Source organism: Pongo abelii, chromosome 2 (assembly GCF_028885655.2).
Source record: "Pongo abelii isolate AG06213 chromosome 2, NHGRI_mPonAbe1-v2.0_pri, whole genome shotgun sequence".
NCBI lineage: Eukaryota > Metazoa > Chordata > Mammalia > Primates > Hominidae > Pongo > Pongo abelii.
Window position 1 is genome coordinate 163,827,880 of NC_085928.1, and position 15,012 is coordinate 163,842,891.

The window sequence follows — 15,012 nt, forward strand, 5'->3', positions numbered from 1 at the left end:
CCTGAATGGCTGAGACGGCAGGACTCTGCGTTAGAACTCTGCGCTACTGCCCACGCATCTCACAAAGTCTACTCCGCCGCGCGTTCTCGGTTTCAACACACCTCCAGGATTCAGGGCTTCCTAAGCTGCAATTCAGCAGGGCTCCCTTGCTTGTTCTCACTCTGTGCCCCCGGCAACGACCCCGCGCGCCTATACTCTCGTGCCGCCTCAGCTACCAGTCCGCAACTTCTAGCCCCAAACGCTGGAGCTCAGAACCCAGCTCAGGTGAGCTCGTCATGTTTCCCAGGGAGACTGGGGCTGATTGTAGGCACGCGGGGGCGGGAAGACAGCTTCTTGCTTCTGGCTGCGATGGAGGCGGATCTGGGCGGGGCCGAAGCGGGGGCGGGGCCAAGTGTGGGGGCGTAGTCAGGCGTGGGGGCGGGCCGGCGCCGGCGCTGCGGTCGGCGGCAGCGCTCTCCTAAGCTCTCGCGGCTGCGCATCGGTCCCGGACCCGGGCCACCCACGGGGCAGTGGGTGCTCCTCGGCCCCGGACATTGCGAGCCCCAGAAGGTAAATTTGCCTGGGAGTCGCGCACGTGGAGCGCGAGGGTACCCACAATGAGGGCGGGAGGCTGGATGGCGACAGAAGGGAGGGTGCCGCGGCGAGTTTCCCAAGAAAGCTGAACTCGTCCCAAGTTTCTTGTGCCTCGGCTTGCGCTCAGTGAATTGGGGGCGGGCTCGTTTGGTGCGGGTGGTCTTTTGGCGCGGGAGGGACGCAGAGGTGATTGGATTAATCTGCCTGGGCGGCAGCCCAGATTTCTGCCGGAGACCGCGCACCGCAGTGATGCAGTTTTTGCCCGAGAAAGGGCTGGTAAGTGCGGTGCAGCCGTGTCCTGCGCAGCAGCAGGGGGACCGCCGGACTCGGAACACGCGAGTCGGCCAGGCGTCCCCGGTTGTCCGGAGGCACAGTTTCCTAACTTCTTTCCTCTTTAGGCAAGACTAACTCGGTGTTGCTCCTCCCGGGGCTGACTTCGAGGCCCGGCTATGGACGGCGAGAGCGAGGTGGATTTTTCTAGCAACAGCATAACCCCTTTGTGGCGGAGGCGGTCGATTCCTCAGCCCCACCAGCTGCTGGGCCGGAGCAAGCCGAGGCCCCAGTCCTACCAGAGCCCCAACGGGTTGCTAATTACAGATTTCCCGGTGGAGGACCGAGGGACGCTCCTCGCAGCGCAGATTCCCGCCCAGGTGCCCACCGCCTCGGACAGCAGGACGGTACATAGGAGCCCCCTGCTTCTGGGTGCCCAGCGGAGAGCGGTGGCCAATGGTGGGACCGCATCCCCGGAGTACAGGGCTGCCTCTCCTCGACTTCGACGGCCCAAGTCACCCAAGCTCCCCAAAGCGGTGCCGGGCGGCTCCCCGAAATCCCCAGCAAATGGCGCGGTGACCTTGCCTGCGCCGCCGCCGCCGGTTCTGCGCCCCCCGCGGACTCCTAACGCGCCCGCCTCCTGCACCCCCGAGGAGGACCCTACTGGGTTGACTGCCAACCCGGTGCCTTCGCCTACTGCAAATGGCCTTGCCGCTAATAACGACTCTCCTGGGTCGGGTTCGCAGTCCGGCCAGAAGGCAAAGGACCCCGAACGGGGGCTCTCTCCTGGGCCCCAGAAAAGTTCTTCGGAACAAAAACTCCCCCTCCAAAGGCTGCCCTCCCAGGAGAACGAGCTCCTCGAGAATCCTTCCGTGGTTTTGAGTACAAACAGCCCCGCCGCCCTCAAAGTGGGGAAGCAGCAGATCATTCCGAAGAGTCTGGCCTCGGAAATTAAAATAAGTAAATCCAACAATCAGAATGTGGAGCCCCACAAGAGACTCCTCAAGGTGCGCAGCATGGTGGAGGGCCTAGGAGGACCCCTGGGTCACGCAGGGGAGGAGAGTGAGGTCGATAACGACGTGGATAGCCCAGGGTCTCTGCGGAGAGGCTTGCGGTCCACGTCTTATCGCAGGGCAGTGGTCAGTGGCTTTGATTTTGACAGTCCTACCAGCTCGAAGAAGAAGAACAGAATGTCCCAGCCTGTTCTGAAAGCTGTGATGGAAGACAAGGAGAAGTTTTCCAGTCTGGGAAGGATAAAGGTAAAAGTGGGCATGAGTGTGGCACGCCATTCACTAAGCCGAAAGTAAATGTGTTGGGAGTGGGGAGGAGGAGCGTAGAGGAAACCCGAAGAAGTCATTCCGTTTTAATTCTGTGTTTTGCTCTTGATTGCTAGTGTACATCCAGCTCTTGGCCACTTTGATGCTGGCAGGCACAGCCGAGTTTAGTGCAACTTTGTGGGAAGAAGTGAAATTCATCACTTTTACATTTCTAAGCTCAGGCAGAATTGGGGGGGACAAGAGTGAAATACGGCAGATTATTGGCTGAGTGAGTCTTTACTACTTTTAAAAGAGATAGCTGAAAGGGGGAGGAGCATGTTCAGAACCGCACTCTGCAGTCAAGTTGTCTGGAGTTTGCTTAGAGGTTTCAGTCAATGGTAGCTGTTATCACAGCTGATTCAGAAAAATACCGATTCCTGTTCGAGCCTGTTGATTATTTTTTGCTTTTACTTACTGAATTGTTTTTTGAGTGGTTACTACACACTTGATGTCATTCAGGTAGAATGTGAATTTGAAAATCGGTTGCCAGGATCACAAAAGACATAAATATTTTGTCATCTTTTTTGTTGCTTGTTTTTGTCACCGTGGCCTTTGGTTGTGTTTTATTCCCGTTGTATGCCCATTCATCCTTGAGTGCATTTAACAAATTGGCAGCTGAAAACTTAAGGTTAGGGTGACACTGTGTGGTATTGCTCCCCTATATTGTCCCATTAGCTGCACTTATTAAAATATTGCCAAATATGACATAAAGAAACAGGGAAAACTGAAGAGAGGTATTTTGGAGTGTCTGCTGCCTTCCACAGAAACATGACAGATTTCAGCAATAGGGCAGAGATTCTTTTTGGCAGCCACATTTTTTCTTGGTTAATCAGAGCACTGGAACCAGTCTATATAAATGTCACATATGCAAAACACAAGCAAGCCTGTTTTATTTTAGAGCCCCTGGTCTTAAAGAAAATAAATTACATAACATTTTATGTCTTTTTTCCAACTCTGCAAGTATAGCAAAGTTCAATTTAACGGTGATGGTGAATCACGAGTTGTAAAATGAGCTGACCTGCTAGTTATTTGAGGATTCTCAATCTGTTTTGACAGGGTGTGGGGGATCTTGTACATTTTATTTCATTGTTTCAGTGAATTGTAGCGATCAAATGAGTGAACTCCTCCAGGGCTCAGCTTCTGTGCACTCTTAGAAATCTAATTAATGACCAAAAAAAAGTATTTTTACTTAAAATAGCTGTATTTTCTATTTGGCTCATTCATACATAGTTTGCTTTTCCTTTTTTTTTTTACTTTTTTTTGTCTTTTAGAAAAAAATGCTGAAAGGACAAGGAACGTTTGATGGGGAAGGTAAGCATTTAATTTTCCAAACTTTCATTGCTGTTTCAATGTGGAATACCAATTATAAGTTGAAATCCAACTGCAGTAACAAAAATGCTTATGATGAGAAATATGTCCAACTTCTTCTCAAATTATACAGTCCAAAGCTTCTCACTAAGCTAAATTTTTACCTAGTAATACTAATGGTGAATATAGTTAATGGCATTTTTTATAGGCTGATAACTTTTTCAGTCAATGTCCCGGGATTTTTAATTCTTCTCTACCTTGGCTCCATCCCCATGTTCATCAGGAAACAGAGAAAGGGTAAGAGCAAGCTCTAGCTTTTTAGTTAAAAATTCTGATTTTGGCGTTTAGATCTGAAGTCGTATTTCTTTAGGTCATATTTCCTTTGACTTAGTATTCTGCCCATATTTCCACATTTTATTATCAGTTCTGACTTCCTGTTTCCTTATTAAGTTTCAACTTTGGGGGAAATCTAACTCTCCTGGCTGACAAAAACATATTCTTAAGACTTTTCAACCCATGTAGTATTTTTATTAAGGATCTCAAAAACAAAAGCAGCTTCAACCAGGTGTTCAAACCCTAATCAGGTTAATGGACTTTCTGTAAATAGATGGGTCAAGTGTCAGCCAACTGGAAGAGCATGAAGGGCGCAGTCCCAGCTGTAGCGCTTGTTGGGCTGCAGGGTCCTGGTGGTAGTGAGGATAGTTAACTTTTTGTCATGTTTTGAAGTGTGAAGATTTTCCAACCTTCAAAGAATAATAAAGAAGGGAATGCCCCTCTATAAGTCAAGCAAATGTACAACCACCCAGAGTTATAAAATATGTAGCCTTAGGTGATTGTCAAGTAATTTCCTATATAATTTTTATAAAGATGAGTTTCCCATTGGAACATTTATGAATGACTTATCTATAAAAATTCATTCACCGCATCAATCTTAGGAAATCCAGGTATAGTATTTAGCTGGTTGGAATAAGTTCATCTCCCTAATTTTATAATTGAGGAAACCAGAAGATCTGAGAGGTTTGGTAACCTACTGTCACACCTAGTTACACAGCCGGTAGTAGGACACAGATCCAGTTCTTAGTCCAGTTTGCTTCTTATAGCACTCTGACTATGAAGTGAACAGCATCTACCTAATCTTTACCTAAGGAGATGCTTTACATTCCCTGGAATTTGGTATTTATTTTGTGACCTTTGCCTAAGAGTTTAAAATTTTTAGATTTTTTTAAAAGTCAGAGAGTAGACTTCATTATAACTAGTTTTACGTTATTTCCTTTTATAAGGAGCTGTTTTTGTGTATCCTCTCATTTCTTCTCAAATATAATGACCTAGAAATTTTTTTCACACATATATATGTACACGAGGAATGCAGGATTCTTACAGTTAATGATTAACAAGAATGTAACTAAGGAAGCAGTGTGTCCAAATGGTGAGATTCTGTGATATTAGAGCCAGGCAGACCTGGGTTCCTGTCTTGCTGTTCCTGTTCATCAGTTAAGTGATACTGAGAAAAACCCTTAATATCACAGGGACCTCACTGAGCCACCTCATGTGTGAAGTGAGGTTAATAATACTGTTGCCTAAGTTGTTGTGAAAATGAATGAGAAATCTGTCAACAATGTTACGCGTATATACTTTGTGCCAACTACTTAGTACTTTGAAGACTAGGGGAGACTCAGCCTTTACCCTCATAATCTACTTTACATAGCATGACAATCAGAGACCAGTAAAATCTTGAATAGACTCCAGTGTTACTTTAGTCATAGTGCATACAGAATAATCTATAGTTGATGAGAAAAGGGGCAGATGCATGCTTGTTTTGGTAGATGGGAAAGGCAGTTCAAACTCAAAATGCCCCAAACCAAACTCATTATCTTCCCCACTAAACCTGAATCTCTTCTGGTGTTCCCATCTCCTACTTTCTGGTTGTGAGGCCTGCAGACCTAGGAAACATCCTTAACACCTCCCTCTCTCTGCCCCCATATCCAGTCTTTCACCAGTCTGTTCTATGTTATATAGCTCAAATCTCTATCATCTTTCATTGACTACCCCAATAGCTTCTGAGTCTCCCAGGTAGTCAATGTTTTGCTGTCTAATCTAAGCTAGTCTTTCCTTTTCATGGAGTCCCATTGTGTTCAGGAAAGAAATGCTATCATGACAGGGTGAAAGAAACTCAATCCTTTTGTACTCAGGGTGAAATCCAGTTTTTACCATTGCCTACAAATATTTCCTTGATTTGGACTGTCTGGCTCATGTCTCTAAATTCACCTTGTACACTGTGGCCACTAGACATACCCAAGCTTTTGCCACGTTGACTTTCCCTAGTTCTTTTAAGATACAGCCATGCATCGCTTAATGATGAGGATACATTCTGAGAAATACACCCTTGGGCAATTTTGTTGTTGTGCAAATATCACAGAGCGTACTTAAACCAGATGGTATAGCCTAGGATATATGGTAGAGCCAAACCTGTACAGCATGTTACTGTACTGAATACTGTAGGCAGTTGTAACACAATGATATTTGTGTATCTAAGCACAGGAAAAGTACAGTAAAAATACAATATAAAAAATTAAAAATGGTACTCTTCTATAGGGCTCTTACCATGAATGGAGCTTGCAGTACTGAAAGTTGCTCTGGGTGAGTCAGTGAATGAGTAGTGAGTGAGTGGGAGGGCCTAGAATATTACTGTACACTATTGTAGACTTTATAAATACTGTACATTTAAGCTATATTAAATTTTAAAAAAACTTTTTTCTTCAATAATTAACTTCAGCTTACTGTAACTTATTTTGTAAAATTTAAAAATTTTTGAACTCTGGTTTTAACACAGCTTAAAACACAAACACATTGTACAGCTGTACAGAAATGTTTCATTTCTGCACATATCTATTCCATAAGCTTTTTCCTATTGTAAAGAATTTTCATTTTTACTTTTTAAATTCTTTCGTTGAAACTAAACACATGCATTAGCTAGGCCTGCACAGGTTCAGAATCATCGATGTCACTGTCCTCCATCTCAACATCTTGTCCCACAAGAAGGTCTTCAGGGACAGTAACATACATGGGGCTGTCATTATCCATGATAACAGTGTCTTCTTCTGGAATACCTCCTGAAGGACCTGCCTGAGGCTGTTTCACAGTTAACTTTTTTTTTTTTTTTTTTTTTTTGGTAAGTAGGAGTGCACTCCAAAATAATGATAAAAAGTATAGTATAGTAAATACATAAACCAGTAACATAGTTTATTATCATTATCAAGTATCATGAACTGTACATAATTGTATGTGCTATACTTTTATATTTTTGGCAGTGCAATTGGTTTGTTTACACCAGCATTACCATAGACATGGACTAATGTGGTACACTACAACATTAAGATGGCTAGGTGATAGGAATTTTTTAGCTCCTTTGTAACATATGGGACCACCGTTGTAGATGTGGTTTGTCATTGATCAAAACAATATTATGCAATGCATGACTGTATTATGTTTCCTCTTATGTTCGCATTATAGCTTTTGTGTATGCTTTTCCTGTAGCTCTGTAGCTTCTCAGCTTTCAGACCTTAGACTTTCCTCATTGACCAAATACCTGACTGCCAGACTAGATCACACCCTACTGACAGTCTGTTCGCACCTGTATATAAATCCTTCACTTTGTAGGTATGTATTTGTGTAAGATCATTATGTCTTCAAACCTATAGTGTGACTTGCCATCACATTTTGAGTAAAAAAGCCCTTTAATGGCTGAGGCAAGGCCCTACATGATCAGCCCTCTGGTCACCCACAACTCCCATCTTCTTCTTCTTTTTTTTTGAGACGGGGTCCAGTCTGGAATGCAGTGGCATGATCTCGGCTCACTGCAACCTCTGCCTGCCAGGTTCAAGCAATTCTTCTGCCTCAGCCTCCCGAGTAGCTGGGACCACAAGGGTGCACCACCACTCTTGGCTAATTTGTTGTATTTTTGATAGAGGAGGGATCTCACTATGTTGCCCAGGCTGGTCTTGAACTCCTGACCTCAAGTTATCTGCCCATGTCAGCCTCCCAAAGTGCTGAGATTACAAGTGTGAGCCACCGTGCCCAGCCTCAACTCCCATCTTCTGTACTTTCCCCCCCATTTCCTTGGTACTCCAGCCACGCAGTCCTCCTTGCTGCTCTTGGTACATACGGACATACGAAGTAGACTCATGCCCCAGGGCTTTGCACTTGCTGTGCCCCCGATGAGATGCTGTTTGGGCACCAGTTCTTCATCAGAGTCAACATCAAGGGCCTTTTCTTTGTAGTTTTGATACAGGTGGCTCACTTTCTCACCACTTCTATGTCTTGTCTTAATTGTCACTCCAGTGAGGCCTTCCTAAACTACCCTACTTAACATCTACGTGCCCTCCTCCCAGCACTTTCTACCCCCCTTCCCTGTTTCATGTTTCTTCATGACACTTATGAGCATCAAAATACTATCAAAGTTATTTGCTTATTTATTGCAGTTCTCTCATGCTTTAGTATCAGCTCCTGAATATTGAGATTTTTAGTGTCTATTATTGTATTTCACGTGCTAAGCTGTTGCTGGTTCCTAGTAGGTGTTTTCTAAGTAACAGTTGAATTAATAAATGCATGAGTGAATTTGACAGTTTTTTTAATTAAACTGTTAGCTCATGAGAGGTGGATGAGGACATGAGAACTCATGAGGCATCAGAGGTGTCTTTCTTTTTTTTCCATTTTACTCTCAGCCCTTGGCACATCATAGATACACAATAAATGTTTATTAAATAGATAAATGAGTGGTGATGGACCTTAAATAAAAGATAGGATGTAATTTAACCTAAATTACAGTGATTTAACAGGCCTGACTGTCCTTCATGAGTAGTGGACAGAGACATGGAAACTTCGCTTCCGTTGGCATTCTCTGTATGGGCCGTTCCCCTTCCCCTGCAGTTGAGTTTGAAATAGAGCTATGTGAATGAGAAAATCACTTTTCTGTAATTATTCTTCAGGGACTAAATCTGTTTGTCTCTCTGTTGTTTATAAAATTGGAGGCCAAACATTGGGTACATATGATGTTTATTTAGAACAAGTAACATAATGATTGAGAACAATTAGTGACACATAGGCCTTGTTTTCTTGCAGAAAATGCTGTCCTGTATCAAAACTACAAGGAAAAGGCCCTTGACATTGATTCTGATGAAGAGTCAGAGCCCAAAGAACAGAAGTCAGATGAAAAAATTGTGATTCACCATAAGCCATTGAGATCCACATGGAGCCAGCTCTCTGCGGTGAGTGTTTACCTTCTTTTCTATCTGTGGTAGGAAAAAAACAAGTTTTGGAAATTATGTGTGGATTTGGCTTTTGTTCTTTTTTGCCAGTGATCCTGTAACTAAGGAGAAAGACTCTTTTTAGATTGTGAAATGTTTCTCAGAACTCTGCCGGCACTAATGATAACATGAACTTTGACACTTCTGATCAGGAAAATTAGGTTTGATAAAATAAAGTGCTATGAGATTGATGTACTGTGACCTCTGGAAACTCTTTCTACGAGGTCTCTCTTTTTGTTAAATATAGTCTGCACGTTATCATAATTATGGCTATTTACATATATATGTGTGTGTGTTTATTTATGTATGTATGCATGTATATGTACGTGTATGTATGTACCTGTATATGTATCTCTGCACAATAGAAAGCTAGTTACGATTCTTCTTGGAATTTTTTTTTTTTTTTTTGAGATGAGGTCTTGCTCTGTTGCCCAGGCTGGAGTACAGTGGCGTGATCTCGGCTCACTACAGTCTCCCAGGTTCGCGTGATTCTTCTGCCTCAGCCTCCTAAGTAGCTAGAACTGTAGGCGTGTGCCACCACACCCAGCTAATTTTTGTATTTTTAGTAGAGATGAGGTTTCACCGTATTGGCCAGGCTGGTCTTGAATTCCTGCCCTCAGGTGATGTGCCTGCCTCAGCCTCCCAAAGTGCTGGGATTACAGGCATGAGCCACCGCATCTAGCCCTTCCTTGGAAGTTTAGTTTGATATAGAAATGTTTATATATTCTTAAAGCTGATTAATGAATGATATTCTGTTACATCTCTGTGCCTTTTTTGTATGCCTGTCTCTGACACTTAATTTTGTGTTGATGAGTAATTTCTTCTCTCTGCATCAGACACCTTTTGTTTTTTAACTGTGTATTTTTTTCCTCCTGGCTTACAGAATGTCACAGTTTGATGCTTAGTTTACTTGATGAATTTGGGTACAGCATTTGCGAATATCTGATGAATTAGCAAATAGAAAGGAATTCCCATGGCTGGCTTGGTTCAGGGGAGCTTTGCATCAAAAACAAGCTAGTACACCTCCATGAGTCCTTAGGCAATATCAGAACAGAGGTGACAGAGATGTTCAGAATCAGGAATCTTATGTATTTAGGGAACCCACTGGTGTAAGAAAAGGAGTTGTTAATGTTGGTGCATAGTATAGCCAGGGCCGTGGGAATATGCGTATGTAAATGGTGGGAGACAACTTCTGCTTCAAGCTCTACCTTCCCTCTTCTAACCTGTATTGGAATTAAAAATTCAGTACACCAAGCGCTTTCTCCCTGTCTTCTTCCCACCTCCTAATTTTGTTCTCAGGAGAATCTGTTCATTTCCAGGGCCTCTGAGGTATAGCACCCTTATGATTATGCCAAAAATTAAAATATCCACAGTGCCAGGGGAAGTAGAATGAATATGTGATGCTGGTATATGTAGGTGACAGGGAGTGGTGGGAGCTGTGGTGAACAGGGCTTATATAAATTGAGCAGCTACTACTTAGCTCAAACCAGGTAAGTGCAGGGGTTCAGTGTGACCTAATGTTCTGATAATTAGAAAAGAGAATGTACAAATCCAGACTTTTATGAGTATTTTCTCAACTCAAATTTTAAAGAAATGTTGTGTGTCCAAGAAAGTATTCAGATTTGGCCTCTATGCTAACAGTTTGTAACTTCTGTGATATTTTTAAAATTTTTGCATGTGGTTAGGTGGTAAAAGCTAGCCACAGAATTGGTGTATTAGCAGCCTTATACCCTAATCTAATGATCTCATGATATGTGTATCCCAAAACGGATACGTGGAAAAACTGATGACAAGGTCCACTGAGGCCATGTTGGTTCTAAATGGCTGTCATTCAGTTCATTCAGTTGTTGGTATGGACCATTTGGTAGAGGATCCAGGAGAAGAAAGAAGGCTGTGAATTTTTTGTTTTCTCTGTGTGGCAGCAGCTGGGTTTGTTAGCACAGGCCTAAATACTGCTGTTGGTCTCTGAAAGAATGCTAAAAAGAAATGTGGATTTTTATGTCAGTTACACCCTGATCTCACTTAGTTTAGCTCAAGAAATAGGCTGCCATATTTATGCCTCCTGGAGTTTGGCTTTCATATAGATGAACAAATGTATATACAATTAAATAATAGTGCATATCCTTCAGTTCAACTTTGTTTATGGACTTGCATTTTATTTGGCAAAAAATGAATGTTGTGTCTTTTGTAAACAATATTGATATCATAGAACTATCTTGTAATAAAATGTAAAACTATAAAGTGAGTTCTGACTTTACTGTATGTTATCTTGGAGTTGAGTGTTCCCGGGAGGCTTGTGTGTGTTTATTGTGTTGCTTGGCAATTACATTTAGTGAAAGCAGCATGATTGGACTTTGCCACTTAACATTACTTAGGCACCAGCGTGCATTTCTTTGTGCCTTTTGTGTCTTCTTTTCACTTAAATTTTACTTTAATTTTTTTGTCGTAAAGTGCTTTAAACCCGTAGAAAAATAAAAAAATAAAGGTAACCAATTTCTGTGTACCTATCACTCAGATTGAACAAATGTTAATATTTTGACATATTTGCTTCATTTTCTATTTTTTTAGACTATTACAGCGAACCCCTCCTTCCTTTCCAGTTCTTTTCTTCTTCCTACCTCCCCAGAGATAACCACTATCCCTGACGTTCTCTTCTGTCCTTCTCATGAGGGTTTTCTTTCCACCAAAAAGATATAACCAGTTCTGGCTTTTAGGAAAGTAGATATTTTAACACCAGAAAGCAGCCATTACCTTTTTAGAAGCTCATCCGCTGCTAAATTTTCAAGTTGTATTTAGGACCCTAAAGAGAGGAGGCTTCGTGAATTATTAACAATGTCAGGATGTTTCTCATAAGTGATCGGCACCTCCATTTCTCTATCTGACCCCTCATGGTAGTGAAGCTGCAGTGTTTAGGGCAGGTCTCAGAAGACTTTCGACTTTAATATATATATATTCAGCTTTAATATATAATATATAAATATATGTGTGTGTGTATATATAGAGTTGGAGGCTATACATATAAATACCTCGTATAATATATATATTAAACCTAGCATCATCTATATATATATATAAAATCATCCTTCCATGCTTAACTTTTAATAATCAAAATAGTAAGGTAGCCCCTGTCTAATTTTGCATATAACGTTTTAATGCAAAACTCTCCTTAAAGATAAGGGGTTTTCTGGCAGTGGGTTAGGTCTCAGTTCGGCATATACCTTCACTTCCTGCTAAGGAGGGTAGGGAGTGAGTGCACATGTGCATTAGCTGCTGTTGATTGTTTTATTGTCTAAAAAATCTTTTTATTGCAAATGCCTGCCTCCTGGGATGGTGAAACTGTCCTTATCAGTTGACTATAAGAAGCATTCAGTATGCTGAATACTTTTGAAGTGCAGCAATTTGCAGTAATTTATGGTTGTTACATAAGATCTTTAAGCCTTGAGTCTGGGCGTGTAATTTGTGTAATTTGTCTGGGCGTGTTTATGTTTCCTTTGGTTTCATTGGACCATGCTGGGTAAGGCAGTGTTCAGCTATACAGGTGACAGGCGGTTCCCCATTTACAGTGTTGGGACAAGTTTAACTGTAGTGTTGTCATTTAGGAATAAAGGAGAATTAGAAGAGGCATTTATTTAGTTGGGCCTCAGTAGAATAATAAATGATAGTCACTTGTTTAACTGAGCCTCAATAGAATAATGAGCCACAGACTTCTATATTAGGACTAAAGAAATAAGGCTGCACACCTACAACTACTGATCTGGCAGGTTTGTAGAAGGTCAGATAGTTGTAGGTGTGCAGCCTTATTTCTGGGCTCTTTTTTCTGTTCCATTGGTCTGTGTGTCTGTTTTTGTACCAGTATCATGCTGTTTGGTTACTATAGCCCTGTAGTATAGTTTGAAGTCGGGTGGTGTGATGCCTCAAGCTTTATTCTTGTGCTTAAGATTGTCTTGGCTATTTTTTTGGTTCCATATGGATTTTAGAATAGGTTTTTTCCAGTTTGTGAAGAATCTCAATGGTAGTTTAGTAGGAATAGCATTGAATCTATAAGTTGCTTTGGGCAGTATGGCCATTTTGATGATATTAATTCTTCCTATCCATGAGCATGGAATATTTGTCCATTTGTTTATGTCATCTCTGATTTCTTTGAGCAGTGTTTTGTACTTCTTCTTGTAGAGATCTTTCACCTCCCTAATTAGCTATATTCCTAGGTATCTTATTTTTTTGTGGCAATTGTGAATGGCAGTTTGTTCCTGATTTGGCTGTTGGCTTGACTGTTGTTGGTGTATAGAAATGCTAGTGATTTTTGCACATCGATTTCGTATCCTGAGACTTTGCTGAAGTTTTTTTATCAGCTTAAGAAGCTTTCGGGCTGAGACTATGGGGTTTTCCATATATAGGATCATGTCATCTGCAGACAGGGATAGTTTGACTTTCTCTCTTACCATTTGAATACCCTTTCTTTCTTTCTTTCTCTTGCCAGATTGCCCTGGCCAGGACTTCCAGTACTATTGTATTAGTCCGTTTTCATGCTGCTGATAAAGACATCCCTGAGACTGGGTAATTTATACAGGAAAAAGGGTTCGATGGGCTTATAGTCTCCTGTGTCTGGGGAGGCTTCCACAATGGTGGAAGGCAAGAAGGAGCAAGTCACGTCTTATGTGGACGGCAGCAGGCAAAGAGAGAGCTTGTGCAGAGAAACTCCCATTTTTAAAACCATCAGATCTTGTGAGACTTACTCACTATCATGAGAACAGCACAGGAAAGACCGGCCCCCATGATCACTTACCTCCCACCTGGTCCCCCCAACAACATGTGGGAATTCAATGTGAGATTTGGGTGGGGACACAGACAAACCATATCAACTATGTTGAATAGGAGTGGTGAGAGAAGGTATCCTTGTCTTGTGCCGGTTTTCAAGGGGAGTGCTTCCAGCTTTTGCCCATGTAGTATGATGTTGGTGATGGGTTTGTAATATATGGCTCTTATTATTTTGAGGTATTTTCTTTCAATACCTAGTTTATTGAGTTTTTTTTTTTAACATGAATCAATGTTGAATTTTATTGAAAGCCTTTTCTGCATCTATTGAGATAATCATGTGGTTTTTGTCTTTAGTTCTGTTTATGTGATGAATCACATTTATTGATTTGTGCATGTTGAACCAACTTTGCATCCCATGGATAAAACCTAGTTGATCATGGTGGATAAGCTTTTTGATGTGCTGCTGGATTTGGTTTGCTGTATTTTGTTGAGGATTTTTGCATGGATGTTCATTAAGGATATTGGCTTGAAGTTTTTTTCTTTTGTTGTTGTATCTCTGCCAGGTTTTAGTATCAGGATGATGCTGGCCTCATAGAATGAGTTAGAGAGGAGTTCCTCTTCTCCAATTTTTTTTGGAATAGTTTCAGTAGGAATGGTACCAGTTCTTCTTTTTACATCTGGTAGAATTTAGCTATTAATCTGCCTGGTCCTAGGCTTTTTTTGGCTGGTAGGCTATTTATTACTGCCTCAATTTCAGAAATCGTGATTGATCTCTTCAGGGATTTGATTTCTTCCTAGTTCAGTCTTGGGAGGGTATATGTGTTCAGGAATTTATCCATTTCTTCTAGATTTTCTACTTTATGTGCCTAGAGGTATTCATAATGTTTTCTGATGGTTGTTTGTATTTCTGTGGGGTCAGTGTAATATCCCCCTTGTCCTGAAATAATGTTAATGGTTGTAGTTCCCAGTTTGGGTCAAATGTGGAAGGGATTTGAGGTTTTGAAACCTCAATGACTTTGAAAAGTAAGTTTTGACCTCTAGAGATTAAAGACGAAAACCCTTAAATCGCCCGGTGCCTCACCCAAAACAGCAGCACAAACATTAAGCTAGCAGTTCTTGGATCTCTGGGAAAAGCATGTGGGTTTGAAGGAAAATATTGATTGTATTAGTCAGGGATGGAACACTGTGTACTTGTTACAGTTAATGCCAGGTGTGTAGTCAGCTGAACTTCAAGTTTTCCCAAGGGTTCATTCATTAGTAGGACCCCGGAAGTATTTATTGTCTTTTCTTTTAGACAGATTTTGACTAGAGTTTTTGCTTTTCACTATAACTACCCCCTCCACCTCTCCAAGATCATGTACTATGCACGTACAAAGAAATGACTGTTGCAACACCAGTGTTTGTTATGTTAAATTCAGTGATGGAACCAAAGCCATACTTGCCAGCCGTGCCCTGACCCGATTTATTTGCCATGGGGTGTGTTTGTG

General features: G+C 41.8%; 1 protein-coding gene and 1 long non-coding RNA gene across 3 annotated transcripts in view; one reads left to right on the top strand and one right to left on the bottom strand.

Moving 5' to 3' along the window:
• The window catches only part of LOC100937237 (uncharacterized), a 98,070-nt gene extending 97,671 nt beyond the window's left edge, over positions 1 to 399 (bottom strand). The window contains exon 1 of one of the 2 annotated variants that reach the window (XR_008523978.2): positions 102 to 399. This is a non-coding gene — a long non-coding RNA (uncharacterized LOC100937237). The remainder of the gene's footprint in view (positions 1 to 101) is intronic. The other variant, XR_008523977.2, reaches the window with a different exon arrangement.
• The window catches only part of ARHGEF26 (Rho guanine nucleotide exchange factor 26), a 143,334-nt gene continuing 128,711 nt past the window's right edge, over positions 390 to 15,012 (top strand). The window contains exons 1-4 of the mRNA XM_024245205.3: positions 390 to 549; positions 972 to 2,102; positions 3,431 to 3,470; positions 8,586 to 8,731. Coding sequence (XP_024100973.2) covers positions 1,023 to 2,102; positions 3,431 to 3,470; positions 8,586 to 8,731 — 1,266 coding nt within the window. The 5' untranslated portion in view covers positions 390 to 549; positions 972 to 1,022. The remainder of the gene's footprint in view (positions 550 to 971; positions 2,103 to 3,430; positions 3,471 to 8,585; positions 8,732 to 15,012) is intronic.